The 22,093-nt window shown below is 41.3% G+C and overlaps 1 protein-coding gene across 1 annotated transcript; it reads right to left on the bottom strand.

Moving 5' to 3' along the window:
• Positions 1 to 908: 908 nt before the first annotated feature.
• LOC135504593 (zinc finger protein 892-like) lies at positions 909 to 17,253 on the bottom strand. The gene is made up of 2 exons (XM_064923310.1): positions 16,969 to 17,253; positions 909 to 2,775 (listed from the first exon to the last, which is right to left on the bottom strand). Exons 1-2 carry the CDS (start codon positions 17,132 to 17,134, stop codon positions 1,784 to 1,786), a joined length of 1,158 nt encoding a protein of 385 aa, XP_064779382.1. The 5' UTR covers positions 17,135 to 17,253; the 3' UTR covers positions 909 to 1,783.
• Between the last annotated feature and the right edge of the window lie 4,840 nt (positions 17,254 to 22,093).

A 22,093-nucleotide genomic window follows, 5' to 3' on the forward strand; every position in this document is an offset into this window, starting at 1 on the left:
AGGGGCTATAGTGAGAATACTGGGTGGCATTGTTACCTTTTTTCTTCTTCTTTTTTTTATAAAAAAGTGAAATTAGTACTATATTCACATCTCTCCCAAATCAACCTTTGTGAATGGCCTTGTTAATCATTGAGCAATAGTGGCCCGAATTGATTCCAAAATGTTAAATAGACCTCAGGAGGAATAGCAGCCCATTCAGGTGATTTGTCTTTATTTACGCTACCCATTGTCCTTTTGAGTTCATTGAGAGAGATTTGGGCTCCCAGCGAGGTGGCTTATGTTGAGAGGAGTTTCTTAATTATTTTAGACCGGCTTGGTGTGGATTTACAATCAGAGGAGTACAATTCTTTATAGAAGCATGAGAATCTTTGATTCATTTGGGTTCTGATTGTAATTCCCTTTTCAGACTCAATAGTTGCTATATCAGCTAATGATCATTGCTGCATAGCTTGTTGGCCAGTAAACAACTAGGACAATTACCATGGAATGTTGAGCCTAACCCAGTCTGTCCAAGGTAAAGGCAGAACTTAATTTATTGATAAGACAAACAGCTACCTAGTCTGAAAATAGTGTTTGTTGAGAACGCTCTAACGCAGTTAATAAGGTCAAATACTTTATTACAGCATCGTCTCCCCTGGCCATATATAAAGTTGACAGTACCATGTAAGAGCATGACGTGCTTCCTTTGAGCCTAAAACTAAGAAAACCGGTGCAAAATTGCAGGAGATCCTCGCACAGCGTAGAGGGCTTACGATATTATATTATAGATGTTATTGCGTTGGGACAGGAAAAACACTGTTGTGCACTTAAAATAGTGTGAGGAGTCGACTGTATATCATTAGTCCAAATTTTAAACAATATCATGAATGACTCGCATGAGGTCTAAATGGATTAAATATACTCTTGGACAGATGGAAGGACATTTTATGGATAAAGTGGATAAGTATACATTTTAAACAAATCAATAACATCAGTCACTCCATTTTCTCATCACCCTGAGATTGATATATTTTTCCCATCCAGATCTTCTGGTTTCTAATAAGGTGAAAACTTCAACAGAACAGTGGATCGGTGAGATTCCCATAATAAATGCACTACTCCTGGTTAATTTCTTAATCATTTAAATCCAATCAAACTTTATGTACATAGAACATTTTACAAAAGTAAATCCATAATGTATCTATCTCTAAAATACACAGCATGAATGATCCACAGTTGATTTTTATTCCCATCTTCTGATAGAACATCTTAGTCCATTTTCTTCCTATCTTGTTTGTATGTTGTTGTTTTTTTACATGCTTCAGTAGGTTTACCTTCTGCGTGACTCTTTTACCACAGGCTGGGTAGCCATGTGGTATGTCTCCTGTGTGAGTCAGTATATGCCTGGTTAGGTCCCCCTTCTTATTGAGGCTTTCCCTGCGGTCACCACAGCTAAATGATTTCTCCCCTGTGTGAGTCCGTAAATATGTTTGGTTAGGTTAGGGCTCTATATCGCTGAAGCGTTACAGATTGCACAATAGAAATGTTAAGGTAAATTCGGATTGAGGCGACGTATGCAGTGTTTATCGTGAATACAGTCTCCGCTAACTCAGCAACATTGAAATGTAATGGCAATCACGCTGAACTTCCAAAATACTGATTGAATAGAGCACTTAGTCTTCATAATTAAAGAATTCTCGCAGTCATCACAGATAAATTATTTCTCCCCTGTGAGAGTCCATATATGAATTCTCAGCTTCCCCTTACAATTGAAGCTTTTCCCGCAGTCACCACAGATAAATCTCTACTCTCCTGTGTGAGTCCGCATATGTGCAGTTAGGTGCTCCTTGCGAATGAAGCCTTTACCGCAGTCGCCACAGCTATATGGTTTCTCTCCTGTGTGAATCAGTATATGCCTCCTTAGATCCCTCTTCTGCCTGAAGCTTTTACAGCAAAAATGACAGCTAAAAGGTTTCTCTCCTGTGTGAGTCAGTATATGTCTTCCTAGGCCCCCCTTCTGATTGAAGCTCTTCCCACAGTCACCACAGCTAAATGGTTTCTCTCCTGTGTGAATACTCATGTGCCTAGACAGATGTCCTTTGTGTTTGAAGGTCTTGCCACAGAAGGGGCAGGTGCTGGGTTTCCCACCGTGACATAGTCGGGCATGGGCCTTCAGTTTACAGGTGGAGTTGTACTGTTTTTTGCAGAAGTGGCATTCACTGAGTCTCTTCTTGTCGAGATTCACATGCCTCTGCAGGCCCGCTTTCAGAGGAAACGTTTTGCCACAGTCCCGGCAGTGGTAAGCTTTTATAGATATGGTGCTGGGTTTGGAACAATGTTCCCCCATTGGTAGGTTCGGATCCAATGGTTGGCTGCTGTCATGTCCTAGTGGGTCGCTGCTTTTGGCTGAGCTGTGGATGGACGCATTGCTTTGATTATCTGGAGGGTCACAGGGAATATCAAAACCCTTTAGGTGGGTCACAGTGCCAAAGTGTTTAGGATCACTCTCTCTGTTCTCCACAGTCTGGGTTTGGGGAAGAGTCAAGGACCAAAGTGGGTCCTCCTGATCACATTCACTTTTCACACAGGAAGGAGTGAATTGGAACTCTATGATATCAGCCTCCAGCCCTTGAAGCTGCTCTTCCTTCTGACTGGTCCTGACTTCCTCCTGTTCCTCTTTAATCAGTGTGGGCTCGAGGTCCTCCTGCCCCAGACTGGGGCTCCACTCCTGCTCACAGTGCTGCTGCTCAGAGGGAACCTCCTCTTCAGAGACAGCGAGAGAGAGCTGCAGGGAGTCTGGAGGGAAGGAGGAGGAGAAGTGGTTATCGACAGGTGCCCATCATCATAAGTATTCACCCCCCCCCCCCGGATTTCTTCACATTGTAAAATGGATTTAATACCTTTTTGTTTTTGTCAACAATCCACACAAAATATGATAATGTCAAAGTGGAATAACTATATATATATATACATACATACATACATACATACACACACACACACACATATATTTTAAATCAAATATATCTAAATCGTTATTAGATAAATATTCACCCTGAGCCAGTACGTTAGAATCACCTTTGGCAGTGATTACAGCTGAGTCTTTCTGGGTAAAAGTCTCTTTACACACCTGGATTATGCAATATTTGCCCATGATATGACAAGCCTACCGACAATTCCACAGTAACGGAATTATTACAGAAACTCTGATTTTTCACTTCAAAATGTTACCAAACAAAAACATTGATTTCAAAGTTTAACAAACCACACAACTCTATGCACAAGGACTAATTGAAACAATTTCCACTGAACATTTTATTGTGCAGATGCAAAGTTCGGTAACAGAATTTCAGTAAAACTTCCCTCAGTTTATTTTTTGTGACCATGCTTTCCCAAAACTCTTAAATATCTGCTCCGAATCAAGATTCAAAGATGCCTGCAGCAAGAATGGGGTGTCAGCTATGACATGACACCTTGAGATTGAAAAATATATATTTTGGTTAATGAACTACAGTAAGTGAAGTGGATCCAGTAAATCCAGTAACATAATTACAATTATGGGTCCCTGATCTGAACCACACAAAACTGCATTATTATGGTTATCAATACCATTATCGTCATGGTGATGTATCCTGAATAGATACACAAAAGGTAGAAATATGTAATACCCTCCACCCCAAGCAAACACAAATTTGGTTGGTAAGGACCAATCATAAATGTATATGCTTCACAAGTTTGGACATCACAGTACAGCCCAGTTCAGTAAAGTAGCTACATTCAGTACAGTACATTATACTCGTGTGCTCTACTGTACAGTACTGTACTATCCAAACTTGTGAAACATAGACGTAATCTATGATTGGCTTAGATTTGGTCCGCCCGTGGACGTCCGGTGTTGGTCGGTGCTCAGTGGGTGAGGATGCTTGCTACAGTAAATGGAAAGGGGGTGGGTGTCAGATCCGGGAGGGGGGAAATAAATTATTTACAGCAAAAGAAACAGCAATGTTTTTAATAACAAATCACTATTATAGACTAATGTTGTGATGGTAATGTTTAAACTAATGAAATGAACAATATTTTCCTGCAAAAGAAAAGACAGTGGTACAGAACAACACAGGTGGGGCCTGCAGGTAGGCTGCAGAAGACAATACAGTGGTATAGAACAACACGGGTGGGGCCTGCAGGTAGGCTGCAGAAGACAATACAGTGGTATAGAACAACACGGGTGGGGCCTGTAGGTAGGCTGCAGAAGGACTAACAGTTCTTAGCAGTTCTTCTGTAGAAAGATCAACATATTTGCCTTCTCTGGCAGAAGTCGGGGCATCTCCTAGCTTATTGTGTTCCCTGCTGTCAAAAATACCCTCTTGCTATGGGTGGAGGAGGCTTGAGCACAGAGGTAGCTTGTTGCAATGTTTGTGAGGAGGGGCAGAGTATCTCTTCTCCCACCACTACATCACAGGATCTTCAGCCATGGGGATGGGAGGCAGGCCTTTGTAGAGCTCCACCTCTAGTTCAACACGCTCGCTAAAGGACGAGGTGTCCTGTTGGATCGTCAACCTCAACTCCCTGTCCTCCTCTGTTATGTACAATGGAGGGACTGCTCCATTTCCTCTCCTTCAGACTCCTCCTCTTGTTGCTGGTGCTCGGTGTCTGTCATGTTCCGACTCCTCTGACAGCCTTGGTGTCGCTCCTGTCACATTGGCCTCAACAGTTACCTTCCTCAGCCTGTCCCAGGTGGCGTCACTCACCGGCCTCCCTTTAAATCTGGGTTCCATTGCTGTGGCCTGATGCAGGAGGCTTGAATGTCCTCATCCTGATAGCACTCGGAGAGGTTCTCCCAACACCTTCTCTTTGACGGTTGCCACAAACGTTGTATCTTCATGCTTCACAGTGAAGTGCTCCTCCAGTTTGCGGAGGATGGGTATGATCTGTCCACAGGTGGCGTTCTTGTCACATGACACACAGTGTGGATGTATAGAGGATTCTCATGAGCCGGACAAATTCCTCAGCCTTATGGAAGTCCTCGTCCTTCAGACGGTCCAGGTTGTCCTTGGTCTTTGCTTTTTGCAGTCGTGGGGCCCAGGATGCTGCTTGGATCGTTGGATACTGCTTCATGAATCTCTCTATCGTTGGATAGTTCCATCTGGTCTTGACATCAAGGATGAGTGAGTGTTGCGGGAAGGCCTGAAACAACAACAAAAAAACATGCATTTAATTATTTAATTACTTGAACATTGAATTAAATTGTTAAATGCGGACATTTCTAAATAATACCTTAATAGATTGAACTGGCTTCTTACCAAGGAGCTGCTGCTTTTCCTTCAAGACTCTTTTGGACTTCGAGGATCTCTTGAACCACACGACCACTGCTCTGCTTCAGGCTGCCCATTTAGTAGATTTTCTGCGCTGCCAGATTCAATGTGTACGCAATGCGTCTTATTTTTAGGATGTGTAGCCACTTGATGGCAACATCCATATTGCCAGCACTATCAACAGTCGCGGCTACAATCTTCCTCGGCTCTATCTCAAACTCTTCCAGAAATCTCCACTACTTCGCCAGATTGCGATTTGTACACTGTCCTGCTGGAGGAACTTCTGTTTTACACTGCCCCTGGCTTGTGTAGCACACTATAACAGTGAGATAATGATCCTGAGGCTGGTCCACCCGTCTGATGTGATGGCCAGTGTCATGACGTTGGCCTGGGGTTAGGTTTATGACAGTCATAAATACCTCTCCCCCCCTTTTTCCTCTCTCTACCCTACTAATGTGAAATTTGAAAACCCCTTGGTTAACATAGAGATCCTGGGAACATCAGGAAGTGGGGGGAAATGAACTATATTCTGGTAATCCGACCAATTGAACATATGCGGTGGTACTTAATGAATATGATGTCAGTTCGGTTGTCATAGGAGACATTCTCATCGATGATAAGATGACAAACTCTACAGTGGAAAGTCTACACAGAGTTATCGGATTCACATGGAATTGTTGTTCAATTTAAATGTTTGATTATAAAATTATTGGTGAAGAGATTAAATGTAATTTTTGCTACCAAATGAGAGATTTGGGTTTTCATAAAGTTAGGGCTCTGCTCAATCAGTGGCGCGCCCCGGTGAAGAGACAGGGGTTATAAAACTTTTCAAACACGCCCTCCTCTCCCTTCCAATATAAAGCCTTGACGACAATATAACCTCCTGTTCCGAGGATGTCAGGACGACGGTCCGATGTCAGAATGGTTCAGATAACTACAGAACGAAGCCAACATCAGCGTGAGCTTTGGTTGCGAATGGTATGAACTTTGAACTCTTATTCACTACAGAAGTGATACCTCCTAGCCGTTGAGTTAGCAACAGCAGCTGCAAACGAGGGTCAGGAAGGAACAGACAGAGTATCCCGTCTATCACACAATGATGTTACTACAACGTGTCCAATTGACCACCAGAGACATTCTTCAAAGGACAAAGGACTCGGTTTGGCAAAACAGCCTTCCATCTACCATCCAGCCTTCAATCTACCACCAACCTACCAAAATATTTATTGCATTTTCCTTTTCCAAATGGGCGGTAATTTAGAATGCATAAAATACTGTATTTACGATAGCACAGCTTCTTCCTTTGTCCCTCAGTCCTCCCGCTCTTTCACTCAAACCTAGCCCCTTTTCTTTTGTGTAACCAGCTGTCATATCTGTTCTGCCCGCTAGGGACTTTTTCCTTTATGACGTCATTTGTAATCAAGGTATGATTCATTCTGTGTGATTAGTTAGGTATTTAGTAAATAAATAATGAAACCCAAATTTTGTATTGCTCAATCAGGTAATATTGATTACGGAGAAAGGATTTTATGTCATATCACTTGGCATAGCCAAAGACACGACACCAGCTTTGGCACGTCCTTCAGCTCAGTGATCACTTTTCTACACCACACCAGGTAGGAATGAATGTGTCACTGAGGTAACTCCTGGAGGGAGGGGTATTTTTGGGGTTGAGTGCCTTGCTCATCTCCCTACAGTAAAAAAAAAAAAAAGATTGTTTCCATGTGTTGAATTATCATTATTTAATTATTGTGTTGTTGTGTATTGTAGAGTGATGGGACTAACATACAACCCTTTTATACTACCATATCTTAATAATGAATACAACTCAGTATATACTGACAGACTGTTACCTGAAGCCCTTGGGCTCCACTGTTGCAAAGGGGTGTAGCCCTTTCACTATGAACTTGGTCACGGCTAGGTGGCACTCATTCACTAACTCTCTTCAGTCATCCTCCCACTAGCTGCCAGCGTGAAGGGGCTTTGGGCTGCTCTTTGGCTTGGACCAGCAGTATTAGAGGGAGGAGTGGGTTGGTTCATTGTAGCTGCAACATCTTTAAATGGGTGATTTAAGTTATGAACGCAAACATAGCTAAACAATCAGCTGGCTAATGGTTGCTTTTGATCATGAACCCATGTTTGCGTAATCTAGTTAACTCCGTGTGTGGGCTCTAGGCTGCTAGCATACATACCTAACGTAGATCGGACAACGAGAGATTAACTGCGAGTTGGGCAGTCAAACTCTGCATTTCTCTGCACATGATGCACTTTCGACAGATGTTTGGACAGATTTGATTGTAAGGGCGTAAACACAAGCAAAGTCTTGTTGCACTTGCGGCAACGAGCATTGTCAGCATTGACTCTGGTGAGGTGTAACCACACTTTTGAACGTTTAGTTCTCTGCGCCATCGTCCTAATTAAGAGCGGGGCCTTTCTCGTGTGTGTTCTGTAGCATGTGAGAGACATCTCTCTCACGCGGAGCCTGTCTCTTCTGGATTGCAAAAATGCATCATAGACGAACGTCTTAATCTAATTGCAAATTAGAAATGGTTGGTGAGATAAAATGTGCAAGATAACATTTATGTAGCAATAATAAATAGGAAATGTATTTTCTTAAATTCTCCAGTCCCGAAAGCAGATTCAATAACGTCAGAACTTATCGATACTACAGTCTTTCATAATTTAGCCCGGGCCCCGTTTAATACCGGGTTTCGGTACCCATCCCTACTGGAGAGAGAGAGAAGATGGAGGGAGTGTGAGGGGTTCTCCAGACTGTTTTCACAGTCTTGCTTTGACCACCAGATGTCAGAAAGAGAAAGAAAACATTTGAGCTGAACATAACAGTATGCCAGTGGAAGGGACGATAGTAGTCACAAACCAGAATTGGGTTACCTGCTATTATGATTTCTCAATGTAGCCAATTCAATTGGAAAATGGTTGAAAAATGTATACGTCTTAAATGTAAAAGAATATATAGATTTCATTTGACATGCTCCTATGAACAAAACATGTTGGTGCTCATGGGTCCTTTTACATGGAAATGCCCATAACATGATGCAGCCACCACTGTGCTTAAAAATATGAAGAGTGGTACTCAGTGATGTGTTGTGTTGGATTTGCCATGTTTTTTCTCACCTTGTTGCAAACAGGATGCATGTCTTGGAATATTTGTATTCTGTACAGGCTTCCTTTTCACTCTTTCATTTAAGTTAGTATTGTGGAGTAGCTACAATGTTGTTGAGCCATCCTCAGTTCTCTCCTTTCACAGCCTTTCAACTCTGTTTTAAAATGACCATTGACCTCATGGTGAAATTCCTGGTTTCCCTCCTCTCTGGCAAGGATACCAGCTTTTTTTGTAGGGACTGTATTGATACACAATCCAAAGCCACATTTGATAAGCCTAAAAATAACCAAGAATTTAAGCATATGTGCTTTGGATGGTGCCTATATTGACCGTGTTCCTGTTTACCAATGCCTGGGCATCTGAATAGAAGAAAAACTGTCTTTTAAAAAAGCATATTGATGCGTTAGTTAAGAACCAGAGTATAAAAAAAATATACTTTTATAGAAATAGGTCCGGCCTCTCGCTAAACAGGAGGCAGATTATTCAGTCGACGTTCCTACCGGCGCTAGACTATGGCGACATCTTCTATACGAGCACAGCTGGCGCTTCATCAAAGCCGTTAGATGCCATTTACCATAGCGCACTGAACTTTAATACGGGCAACGGTGTCTCTGCATTCTCTACCAGAAAGTTGGTTGGCCCTCTTTGATGTCACGTAGATTGAGACATGGCTATGTTTTCATTTCAACCCTTTTACAAGAGGCCCCACTGCACCTAGCATCATAACGACACTTTAGACATATGAGTTACCACACCCGGGTCTCAGGGCTGGCTAAGTCTTTAGACATACGAGTTACCACACCCGGGTCTCAGGGCTGGCTAAGTCTTTAGACATACGAGTTACCACACCCGGGTCTCAGGGCTGGCTAAGTCTTTAGACATACGAGTTACCACACCCGGGTCTCAGGGCTGGCTAAATCAGCTTATTTGCGGAACAATCTTCAAAATGTTCTTAAATGTGATGTTCTGGTGCCTCTAGGTCAACTCAGAAAGCTGATTGAGGACTGTATTACTGATGAATGTGATGTTCTGGTGCCTCGAGGTCAACTCAGAAAGCTGACTGAGGACCGTATTACTGATGAATGTGATGTTCTGGTTCCTCGAGGTCAACTCAGAAAGCTGATTGAGGACCGTATTACTGATGAATGTGATGTTCTGGTGCCTCTAGATCAACTCAGAAAGCTGATTGAGGACCGTATTACTGATGAATGGGTTTGTTTTTTGACCGTGTTTTTCTTTTTGCTTGAATTTTGTATTTATAATTTTGATGTGTCAAATTTCTGTAATTCAAGGCTCATCTATAAAAAGAGACATTGGTCTCAGTATGATTCCCTAATAAAATAAAGGTTAAATAAATGTCAGCGTTTTACATGTTTACCAATATACTAAATCGGTGCCCTTCTTTGCAAGTTATGGAGAAGCTCCCTGGTCTTTGATTTAATCTGTGCTTGGAATCCACTACATGACTGAGGGACCTTACAGATAATTAATTGTATGTGTGGGGCACAGAGATGGGGTAGTCATTTAAAAATTATGTTAACATCTATTATTGCTACCTATTATGGCCATGCAACTTATGTGATTTGGTGAGCTTTTTCTTTTTTTTATATATTTTTTCATAAATTTAAATTCTTTTCACTTTGACATTGTGGAGTATTTTGTGTAGATCAGTGACAATTTTTTTGATTTCAAATCCAATGTGGGTTGAATAGTTATAATAGGTAGACTGTATACATTGACATGCCATATCAAAATGATTTTTATGACAAACTATATTCCTATTTTAAATATACTCATATGGATCGCTTTTTGCTTCAGTTGTTCATTTCATCTTGTAGGCTACACTTTCACAGCTAACAGCTGGATTGGTGTATAGACGTGTTGGTTGTTTAACACAAAACCGATTGTTGACACCATTTAACTACTTTGTCTCCAATGTTTACTGAAAACATAAATACATTTGCACAATGAGCACTTGTCTCTCAAACACATCGTTACAGATGTTGGTTAGCTAGCTAGCAAATTTGACATATCAGCCAAAACAAGACATGGTATCAAGAACAAGTTCAAACTAGCTGAAACGAGCCACCTACGATTCCCCACGTGGCAGCTTCTTGTCATTTGGCAGAGTCGGTTATGCTGAGCCACAGGGCACCAGTCTATGGCCCCGGTGACATGAACCGACAACAGCGGTGAGGGAGGAGCGCCCTTCTCAAATGAACAGCAATCTGCACCGCTTGGTCATGTGGTCAACCAGGCAGCATTCACTCAAATAGTTGTGTTTCCATGTTCAAACTACAATTGTTCATAGAGAAACAATATTGGATGTTCTGAACATTTAATTGAGAAGGTTTTGGGGAAGGTATTTCTGTCAACCCACAAGATGCTCATATCAACTGGCTACACACGGATTGATAGACAAACGCGCACCTCAGACAAACAGGGGCAATATTGCTGGAAATGAATTGGCAGATAGAAACACAAACCTAAGCCAATAGTGGCTAACCAGGGGTGGGATAATGTCAATGTTGTGTTGATTAGATAGTAGCTGGGAGCTTGCGGTGTCAGATACTTGTGAGATTTGTTTATGACAGTTGGCAATGGCACACGTGAAAAATTGCATATTTAAGTGATAACGCCCGGGAAGCCGGTGTTTGGAGGATATACTGGCACGGGTGTTGGCAAATCCTGCCAATACATCCCCCAAATACCGGCTTCTCGGGCATTACCAACATATTCAAATAACGATTGACATTTTCACAAAAAATATATATATAGTCCAGACTAGGGTTGCACATTTTGGGGAATATTCAGAGGTAGAAACTTTGTGGGAATTAACAGGAATATATGCAAATGTATAATAATACCATTTAAATGTAGATGTTTTTTGAATTGGATATATTTACCATATATGGAGACGTTAAAAGGTTTGTTTCTTAGACATAATTGCAAATGATTAAATCCTTCCAATAGAAATAAAAATGACTAGTTTCAAATTGAACTTTAATTCAATTAGTTGACTCTTCACATGGGATGATTTCACTGAACAAAAGGGAATATTGAATGATCCCCAATGATCCATCGCATCTCCCAAAAACGTTTTAAACATCTGTAAAATGATAGTGTAGAAACTAAAGCTTTGGTTGTCTTCCCCCTCCCTTGACCTCCTCAATGTCCACCTCTTGAATATCAGACTGAGGCCTCATCTTCCCTGCCACTTTCCAACCTTGCTGAGGATGGCTTCTTGTCCGGTTCAAAAAGCCTCACATTTGCCCGGATGGACACAAATTTTTCAACCCTTGTATTGGTCAGCCTGTTGTGTGCTTTGGTGTGTGTGTGTTCCCAAACAAGGGCCATTTGCGCTCTGAGGCGGCTGAAGTTGGTGGGATTTGGAGGATGATAAAGACAACAGGGGAAAGAGCCTCAGATCCACAAAGTCCCTTCCACCAGGTGGTTGATGAGATATGTTGGCACAACTGCCATATTGCATCTCCATCCCAAAGCCCTTGCTTGGAAGTGTACTTCGCCAGACTACCAAGAACCTTGCCCTCATCCAGGCCAAGGTGGTGAGACACAGTAGTGATGACACCATAGGCCGTGTTGATCTCTAGGATACCTGGGGTCCAACATGTACGCTGCGGCATTTATGGGCAGTTTCATCTGCTTGTAACAACAGTGAAGTGGACAAAGCAGTATGGATTTCTTCTCTTACATCTGCAAGCAAAGTCTGCACATCAGACAGGATGGCATTGTCTCCCTCAATCAGTGCAATGGTTACTGCTATAGGTTTCAGTAGTTTCATGCTGCTTACCACTCTCTCCCAAAATACATCATCCAGGAGGATCCTCTTGATGGGGCTGTCCATATCGGCAGACTGTGATATGGTCATTTCTTGAGACTCCTTCCCCTCCAGGAGACTGTCAAACATGATGACAACACCACCCCAATGGGTGTTGCTGGGCAGCTTCAATGTGGTGATCTTATTCTTCTCACTTTGCTCTGTGAGGTAGATTGCTGTAATAACATGATGACCCTTCACATACCTAACCATTTTCAGTGCCATGATATCCTTGAGGAGCAGATTCAATGCATGAGCAGCACAGCCAATGGGTGTGATGTGAGGGTATGACTCCTCCACTTTAGACTAAGCAGCCTTCATGTTTGCAGCATTGTCTGTCACCAGTGCAAATATCTTCTGTGGTCCAAGGTCATTGATGACTGCCTTCAGCTCATCTGCAATGTAAAGACCGGTGTGTCTGTTGTCCCTTGTGTCTGTACTCTTGTAAAATACTGGTTGAGGGGTGGAGATGGTGTAGTTCATTATTCCTTGCCCACGAACATTCGATCACCCATCAGAGATGATTGCAATACCGTCTGCTTTCTCTATGATTTGCTTGACCTTCACTTGTTGAACTCTGCATCCAGCAAATGAGTAGATAAAGCATGTCAGGTTGGAGGGATGTATGCTGGGCGAAGAACATTCAGAAATCTCTTCCAATACACATTGCCTGTGAGCATCAGAGGTGAACCAGTTGCATACACAGCTCGAGCAAGACATTCATCAGCATTTCTCTGACTACGTTCCTTCATTGAGCCCCAAAAAATCTGATTCCAAGAGGACCATGATCTGTTGCTATCGATAAGGTTCATCATTTTCACCTCGAATAGAAGTAGAGGGACTTTTGTCAGAGGTTGCTTGTTGTGAGCGCTGATGGAACTTTATGCACTTGGCCAGAAGATTCTGCATCTTTGTCATTCTTCACATATGATTCGGCACAGTATTTGCAAATGTACACAGCTTTTCCTTCTACATTAGCTGCAGGGAAATGTCTCCACACATCAGATAGTGCCCGTGGTATTTTCCTGTAAAGATTAGACAAAAGAAATAGTAAAATAAATAAATAAATACAATTCCATGTACAGATAAATAGTTAAGCAGTTAGATTAAACAACTCCTTTTGTAAGATAAATGTTTTAAATAAAACATGTATGGAAACAGGTGAATTAACACTCTTCAGTTAGCAGGCTCAAGCATGCTAAAACCAACTCGCAGAAATTATTTAAACCCACTTTGCTGTAGGCTACAATTTACTAGTTAACAAAAATTGTCATATAAAATATATTCACCCCTCCCAGTATCTCAACTTACCAGACAGCATGTAGTCCTTGGCTCAGATGGTTTCGTAGTGTGGGCTCAATAGCATCTCATTAGTGTGCAAGATCTTGAGAATCAGCTGTACATATGATGGAAGAATGCACTGTGCATGCAGAGGGTTGCAATTCCAATTAATTGTGGATAGTTTAACCAAAATATGCCACAAGACCTAGAATTGCCTTATGTGTATCCCACAGAAAAGGTTCACTGTTATAAGCTAACACTTTTGATGAATTTAAGCAAAATTCCCAGGCTTAACTCCCCATGGAGAGAGTTCAGTGTGTCAAATCGGAGGGCATGCTGTCCGGTCCTCTGACAGTCTCTATGGGGGTGCCACAGGGTTCAATTCTCGGGCCGACTCTTTTCTCTGTATATATCAATGATGTTGCACTTGCTGCGGGCGATTCCCTGATCCACCTCTACGCAGACGACACCATTCTATATACTTCCGGCCCGTCCTTGGACACTGTGCTATCTAACCTCCAAACGAGCTTCAATGCCATACAACACTCCTTCCGTGGCCTCCAACTGCTCTTAAACGCTAGTAAAACCAAATGCATGCTTTTCAACCGATCGCTGCATGCACCCGCACGCCCGACTAGCGTCACCACCCTGGATGGTTCCGACCTTGAATATGTGGACACCTTATAAGTACCTAGGTGTCTGGCTAGACTGTAAACTCTCCTTCCAGACTCATATCAAACATCTCCAATCGAAAATCAAATCAAGAGTCGGCTTTCTATTCCGCAACAAAGCCTCCTTCACTCACGCCGCCAAACTTACCCTAGTAAAACTGACTATCCTACCGATCCTCGACTTTGGCGATGTCATCTACAAAATTGCCTCCAACACTCTACTCAGCAAACTGGATGCAGTTTATCACAGTGCCATCCGTTTTGTCACTAAAGCACCTTATACCACCCACCACTGCGACTTGTATGCTCTAGTCGGCTGGCCCTCGCTACATATTCGTCGCCAGACCCACTGGCTCCAGGTCATCTACAAGTCCATGCTAGGTAAAGCTCCGCCTTATCTCAGTTCACTGGTCACGATGGCAACACCCATCCGTAGCACACGCTCCAGCAGGTGTATCTCACTGATCATCCCTAAAGCCAACACCTCATTTGGCCGCCTTTCGTTCCAGTACTCTGCTGCCTGTGACTGGAACGAATTGCAAAATCCCTGAAGTTGGAGACTTTGATCTCCCTCACCAACTTCAAACATGTGCTATCTGAGCAGCTAACCGATCGCTGCAGCTGTACATAGTCTATTGGTAAATAACCCACCCATTTTCACCTACCTCATCCCCACACTGTTTTTATTTATTTACTTTTCTGCTCTTTTGCACACCAGTATCTCTACCTGTACATGACCGTCTGATCATTTATCACTCCAGTGTTAATCTGCAAGGTTGTAATTATTCACCTACCTCCTCATGCCTTTTGCACACAATGTATATAGACTCGCCTTTTTTGTACTGTGTTATTGACTTGTTAATTGTTTACTCCATGTGTAACTCTGTGTTGTCTGCTCACACTGCTAAGCTTTATCTTGGCCAGGTCGCAGTTGCAAATAAGAACTTGTTCTCAACTAGCCTACCTGGTTAAATAAAGGTGAAATAAATAAAAAAAAAAAAATTGAACTTTTTCGGGAAAGTTTCCGAACCTTTGAACCCCTAATCCCGACACAAATCTAGGGTTGCTACACAAGCCGGCTAGACATTCGGTTGCCAGAGATGCGACCCAGTCGTTCAGTCTAAATGTTCCATTGCCACACTTGCTGGAAACATTCTTATCCCCTTGCTTGCTAGCTAGCCACCTAGGGCTAACTTATAGTCACATCAAACCGTGCAGCCAGAATAACAGCAGCAGCTGCATTTGGTTAAGATGTTTTCTAGTGACTTATTTTGACACATCCATAACAATGAGCTAATGAGGTGCGATTCCGCCTGGCATTAAAAATATGCTCTCTCGTCAGGACAATGTTTTTCAGAGGAGCTAGCCAACAACACAGCAAATACAATCACTTCAAACTGAAGCTGAAAAGACAGCAAACTAGCTGCACTTTGTTTAGTTTTACCTGTTTTCTATTGATAGTTATTTATATATATCCATGAAATTATACTGATTCATGATTTCGACTGGCTGAGAAAAGCTGCCTGCCCGTCTCATCCCGACACCATTACTATGGGACAGCTGGAAATCGAATCTGAATATTGAAACAATGTTGCAAATGTCAGAGAGACAGACAGCCAGGTTTACACAAATCTCCGCTGTTGAAAATAAAATGTTAGTCTAAAGGAAATGTGAGATGATGTCTAGATGCTTTTATAGTGGAAATCAAGTTTATAAATTGCCTGGCTGGGCTGATGAGACAGTGGATAAAGCAGTCAAATGGACCAGAGTAAATAGGCATTTTAATGTCATAAATTTAGCTGGATGGTAACTTGTGCACTAGACACCGGCTGGACACTGTCAGGTTGAGAGCTTCAAGTTCCTTGGTGTCCACATCACCAACAAACTAACATGGTCCAAGCACACCAAGACAGTCGTGAAGAGGGCACGACAAAACCTATTCCCCCTCAAGAGACTGAAAAGATTTAGCATGGGTCTCAGATCCTCGAAGGGTTCTATAACTGCGCCATCGAGAGCATCCTGACTGGTTGCATCACTGCCTGGTATAGCAACTGCTCGGCCTCAGACTGCAAGACACTACAGAAGGTAGTGTGAACAGCCCAGTACATCACTTGTGGCAAGATTCCTGCCATCCAGGACCTCTATACCAGGCGGTGTCAGAGGAAGGCCCTAAAAATGGTCAAGGACTCCAGCCACCCTAGTCATGGACTGTTCTCTCTGCTACCGCACGGCAAGTGGTACTGGAGAGCCAGACATCTAGGTCCAAGAGGCTTCTAAACAGCTTCTACCCCCAAGCCAGAAGACTCCTGAATCAAATGGCTACCTAGAGCCCCCTTTTACACTGCTGCTACTCTCGGTTGTTAACATCATCTATGCAGTCACTTTAGTAACTCTACCTACATGTACATATTACCTCAACTAACCGTTGCATCTGCACATTGACTCTGGACCGGTACCCCCTGTATATAGTATCGCTATTGTTATTTTACTGCTGCTCTTTAATTACTTTTATTTCTTATTCTTATCTGTATTTTTTAACTGCATTTTTGGTTAGGGGCTCGTAAGCATTTCACTGTGAGGTCTACACCGGTTGTATTCGGCGCATGTTGACTAATAAAATTTGATTGGAATGTGATTTTAAGTTATCAACATTCAGAATCAGATCCATTGTTGTATAAAGAAAATCAAATGGAGAACATTTGCCGAAACAGTATGCGAATTTAGTAGAACTATAGGTAACTATCAGTATATCTACATACGAACCTGCTTTGCATAGTTTTATCCCCGGTGTAATCCGCAGCAGTCCACGAAGCCGATGATTCTCCTCCTGATACTCCACTACCGTTTTCTCAACGGCCCAGAAAATCTCCGCCGCAACCGCAGTTAAGCGCTCATTTAAAAACACACGCAACAAATCTAGTTGAGACATTTTCAGTCAAATGAGAGTTGGGTAGCTTCTTCAGTTGAGTCACTTGATCTTTCTTTATTTCTAACAAGGTACGCAAAATCAAACCGACGGTGAAGCGGGCAAGAATAAATAAGTATTTCCGGGTCACTGATTTTTGAAATCCTTCAGAATAAATGTCCCATCCTGTACATTTTGTAATTTGTATTGTGAAAATGATGGAAAATGTGCACAATTAATCAATATATTTTATACTAGTTATCATACAAATAATAATTACAGGTATTTTTTAAAGATATTGTCATTTTTTTTTATAAAAAATTATTTACACCTGAACGGTCAACTATTATTTATTGCACCGTACAAAATTATCTGCAGCGATGCTCCTCTGAATGTAAACTTTGTAGATTTTGAAACCAGAAGTGCTGTTAACAATAATGTCAATGCTATAATATTACTTGAGCTATAAAGGCGACTAACTTTATTATTTTTTTAATATTGTTAAACAAAATTCTAAATCTGCTAACATTTCCTTACAAATGGTCTAAATTCATAACATTTCATATTATTTTTCACGATCTTCATTGTGGGACTATTATTTTGAAGGAAAATCCCCGAGGTCACAGCCTTATTCTGGCTGGTAGAACGGGTCAAATTCCAAACTAGAGTCATCGGGTCAAATGTCGTCTCGGGCCGAACTGCGCATGTGCAGCCCGTCAAATCAAAAAGTTGTTTTTGACGAAAATGAAAACGTACCTGTCACCTTCAACAGTTTGGAGTAATAATATGTTCAACAACTAAGGAAGAATTTTCACTTCGCTCATTGATTTCTCAAACCCCAAACCATAGCATGGTCTGTTTGGTTTCACAAGCGTTCCCGGAAGTCTCGCGATGTTGCGCCCATACAAACAAGAATTCATTCTTATTTCTATGGTTGCACCTCTGGGTTTAGAAACTCTGTGCTGGAGTCGTCTTCAAACCTACTTCCGTGTTCTAGTCAAACCATTTTTGAAAATTCCTTGTTCCCGATCAGAGGCGAGCCCAGAAACGCAAAAAAAGCGCCGGCCTGGTGGAAGGGAAAAACCGTGCAAGGCAGCCTACAGACCAGTAGTAAAGGAACACGATAACTACATGTATACAAACCGTAGTTGATTAAGTCTTTCCACGAATAGTGTACATCCTTCACCTAGTTTTAACATTTTGTCATAAAGAGCACATGTTCAATTTCATTAGAAAAAAACATGATTTCCTGTCTCAATGGATTAAATAAATAAATAAATATAGCACCAATAAAGTGCAATTGAAGTAAATCAGCCATAAATCCCTTGTGACGGGGAATGGAAACGTGTAGCGTGTGTTGTGGAATATTGAATCAAAATATTTCAGATACCGGAACTTGTAAATTCAATGAGACTTTATTACAAAGTAACAAAGCTGAGCAATTCCATGGAAGAACTGAATTCTCTTGCCACAGAGCTCAGGCTTTATAGGTTTCCACTTTCAGATAACACACATGGTCACTCCCCTCTACGTAGATGATTAACACCCCTTGGCCTCTTGCCACCATTATCTTTCTGTCTCAATTCTTGCTTGTTTACCGATTCTATTGGTGACTTATCCATACACAAATGCACATGTCTGTCCCATGGTACTCATGGGACTACACAATGGCTCTCCCCAAGCCTGTAATGGCACAGACATACATACATAATGCAATTGTATGTCTCAACGCTAGTTATAGGACAAGGTAATTACTTCCCTCAGGCATATAACAGCACATGTCTCGTGATTAACACAATGTTGACCCAGTCTGTATATTCTTCTGAGCTAAGCCTTTATTCTGCTTACACATGTCTATGAATTAACCCTATGTTTTCTGCCTCAATACTTATGGGAGAACAGTCTGGATACTGGAAAATCAACCATAGGCATGAATTTTCACCTACACGTGCAACAAGGGCAATTGAAGGCAAGCTTCACCAAAAAATATATATTGTTAAAACAGTTCTAGCCTATCCATCGATGGGTAACAGGGTTGAATGTTATGCTTGACATAGTCAGTTTTCAAGCACAAAACACCAGAAAATTGCCAAAAAGAGCCACTCACCTGCTGTTACAGTATTATTTAACCAAATGTAAATATAATATAGTTTCACCATATTAAAATAAGAATTCAGTTCATGTAAGAGTGTTGACCTTACAATTAGGGTGTAAATTAAGATGTAAATGAATCACTAATCACATGAAATAAATAATAATCATACAAAATTACTGTCAAAGCAAGAACATAACTAGGGCTTTACAATGATGGTGAAAACTTGGAGGAGTTTTCGGTTAAAATCGGTTCAAATCTTCCTAGAAGTTGGAAAAACGTGACGAGGTGAAAATGCTAATTATTGGCACTTTAGCAACAAATTTATACAAATTCCCATGTGGTCTATATTTAAGGGCACTTATTTTAATATAAATGGCTTTTTAAATGCTATGCTGGTGCACAATTTCTACTTAAAATATCAAAGGGACGCTAAATGTACTCTATTCGTGGAATGCAAATTCAAATCAAATCAAATGTTATTTGTCACATGCGCCAAATGTTTACTTACAAGCCCTTAACCAACAATGCAGTTAAGAAAAATACCTAAAAAGAAGAAATAAAAGTAACAAATAATGAAAGAGCAGCAGTAAGATAACAATAGCGAGGCTATATACACGGGATACAGAGTCAATGTGCGGGGGAACTGGATAGTTGAGGTAATTGAGGTAATTTGTACATGTAGGTCGCGTTATTAAAGTGACTATGCATAGATAATAACAGAGAGTAGCAGCAGCGTAAAAGGGGGGGGGCAATGCAAATAGTCTAGGTAGCCAGTTAATTAGGCTGTTTAGGAGCCTCTTGGACCTAGACTTTGTGCTCCGGTAGCGCTTGCCGTGTGGTAGCAGAGAGAATAGTCTATGACGAGGGTGGCTGGAGTCTTTGACAATTCTTAGGGCCTTCCTCTGACACCGCCTGGTACAGAGGTCCTGGATGGCAGGCAGCTTGGCCCCAGTGATGTACTGGGCCATACGCACAACCCTATGTAGTGCCTTGCGGTCGGAGGCCGAGCAGTTGCCATACCAGGCAGTGATGCAACCCGTCAGGATGCTCTCGATGGTGCAGCTGTAGAACCTTTTGAGGATCTGAGGACCCATGCCGAATATTTTCAGTCTCCTGATGGGGAATAGGTTTTGTTGTACCCTCTTCATGTTGTACTCTATTCGTGGAATGACCCGGTTATCATAAGTATAGGATGATCTGGGAGAATCAATTATTCATCATGAGTTGACACTATATCATTACTCTGTACAAGATTAAACAATATCATGAATGAGCAGCATTAGGTCAAAATGGATGAGAAATAGTCTTGGACAAATGGAAGGAGCCCTTTTCTGGAAAGCATATATTTAATGTATCAATAACAGCAGTCTGGCCTAAAACTACCGGTAAATTACCAGTATTACCATCATTTTTGGTAATTAAACAGGTAATCTATAGCAATCTATGGTAATTGATACTTGAATAAATTTGACTTTGAATAACTTAAAATTTCTAATAATATAAAGTATTACTTTTTTATATCTGTGTCCATATTGTCCATGAGTTTCTAGTAGAGACCATATGTTTCAAGAGAAAATAGCCTAATTAATACCCAAAAAAGTATTAATTAACAATGGCATTATTTTCAATTCCCTCTGCAACTCTTCCAACTATTGACTTTTTTCACAACTGCGCTAAAACATTTAAAACAAAGACATAGTAAGATAAATAAAAGTAAAAAGATAAAAGATATTTCATGCTGAAAGCTTCATATTAAACACCAATGGTATTCACTAAATTGACGTGTTATATTTAGGATCATTGTTTTACAGATATGTCATTCAATTATATATTTTTTTCAAATCTTATTTTATTATTCTATATATTTTACATGTGATGAAAATTCCATGTAGATAATAGGCAGAATCTACCGCACACCCAAAAGATTAGTGAAGGAGCGGGAAGGAAAATGTCTCCACACACTTACAGTCATCATTCAAGTTAAATCAAACTTTATTTACATACGTATTACAAAAGTATCCATTATAGATCTACAGTGCCTTGCGAAAGTATTCAGCCCCCTTGAACTTTGCGACCTTTTGCCACATTTCAGGCTTCAAACATAAAGATATAAAACTGTATTTTTTTGTGAAGAATCAACAAGTGGGACACAATCATGAAGTGGAACGACATTTATTGGATATTGCAAACTTTTTTAACAAATCAAAAACGGAAAAATTCGGCATGCAAAATTATTCAGCCCCCTTAAGTTAATACTTTGTAGCGCCACCTTTTGCTGCGATTACAGCTGTAAGTCGCTTGGGGTATGTCTCTATCAGTTTTGCACATCGAGAGACTGAAAGTTTTTCCCATTCCTCCTTGCAAAACAGCTCAAGCTCAGTGAGGTTGGATGGAGAGCATTTGTGAACAGCAGTTTTCAGTTCTTTCCACAGATTCTCGATTGGATTCTGGTCTGGACTTTGACTTGGCCATTCTAACACCTGGATATGTTTATTTTTTAACCATTCCATTGTAGATTCTGCTTTATGTTTTGGATCATTGTCTTGTTGGAAGACAAATCTCCGTCCCAGTCTCAGGTCTTTTGCAGACTCCATCAGGTTTTCTTCCAGAAGGGTCCTGTATTTGGCACCATCCATCTTCCCATCAATTTTAACCATCTTCCCTGTCCCTGCTGAAGAAAAGCAGGCCCAAACCATGATGCTGCCACCACCATGTTTGACAGTGGATATGGTGTGTTCAGGGTGATGAGCTGTGTTGCTTTTACGCCAAACATAACGTTTTGCATTGTTGCCAAAAAGTTCATTTTTGGTTTCATCTGACCAGAGCACCTTCTTCCACATGTTTGGTGTGTCTCCCAGGTGGCTTGTGGCAAACTTTAAACAACACTT

The sequence above is a fragment of the Oncorhynchus masou genome, chromosome 18, assembly GCF_036934945.1.
Source record: "Oncorhynchus masou masou isolate Uvic2021 chromosome 18, UVic_Omas_1.1, whole genome shotgun sequence".
NCBI lineage: Eukaryota > Metazoa > Chordata > Actinopteri > Salmoniformes > Salmonidae > Oncorhynchus > Oncorhynchus masou.

Bases quoted from the DNA above. Each gene is read 5' to 3' on its own strand.
- LOC135504593 (XM_064923310.1), bottom strand. From the start codon at position 17,134: ATGTCTCAACTAGATTTGTTGCGTGTGTTTTTAAATGAGCGCTTAACT. The intron at 2,776-16,968 runs GTTCGTATGTAG...CCTTCCCTCCAG, and splicing joins GATAAAACTATGCAAAGCAG to ACTCCCTGCAGCTCTCTCTC.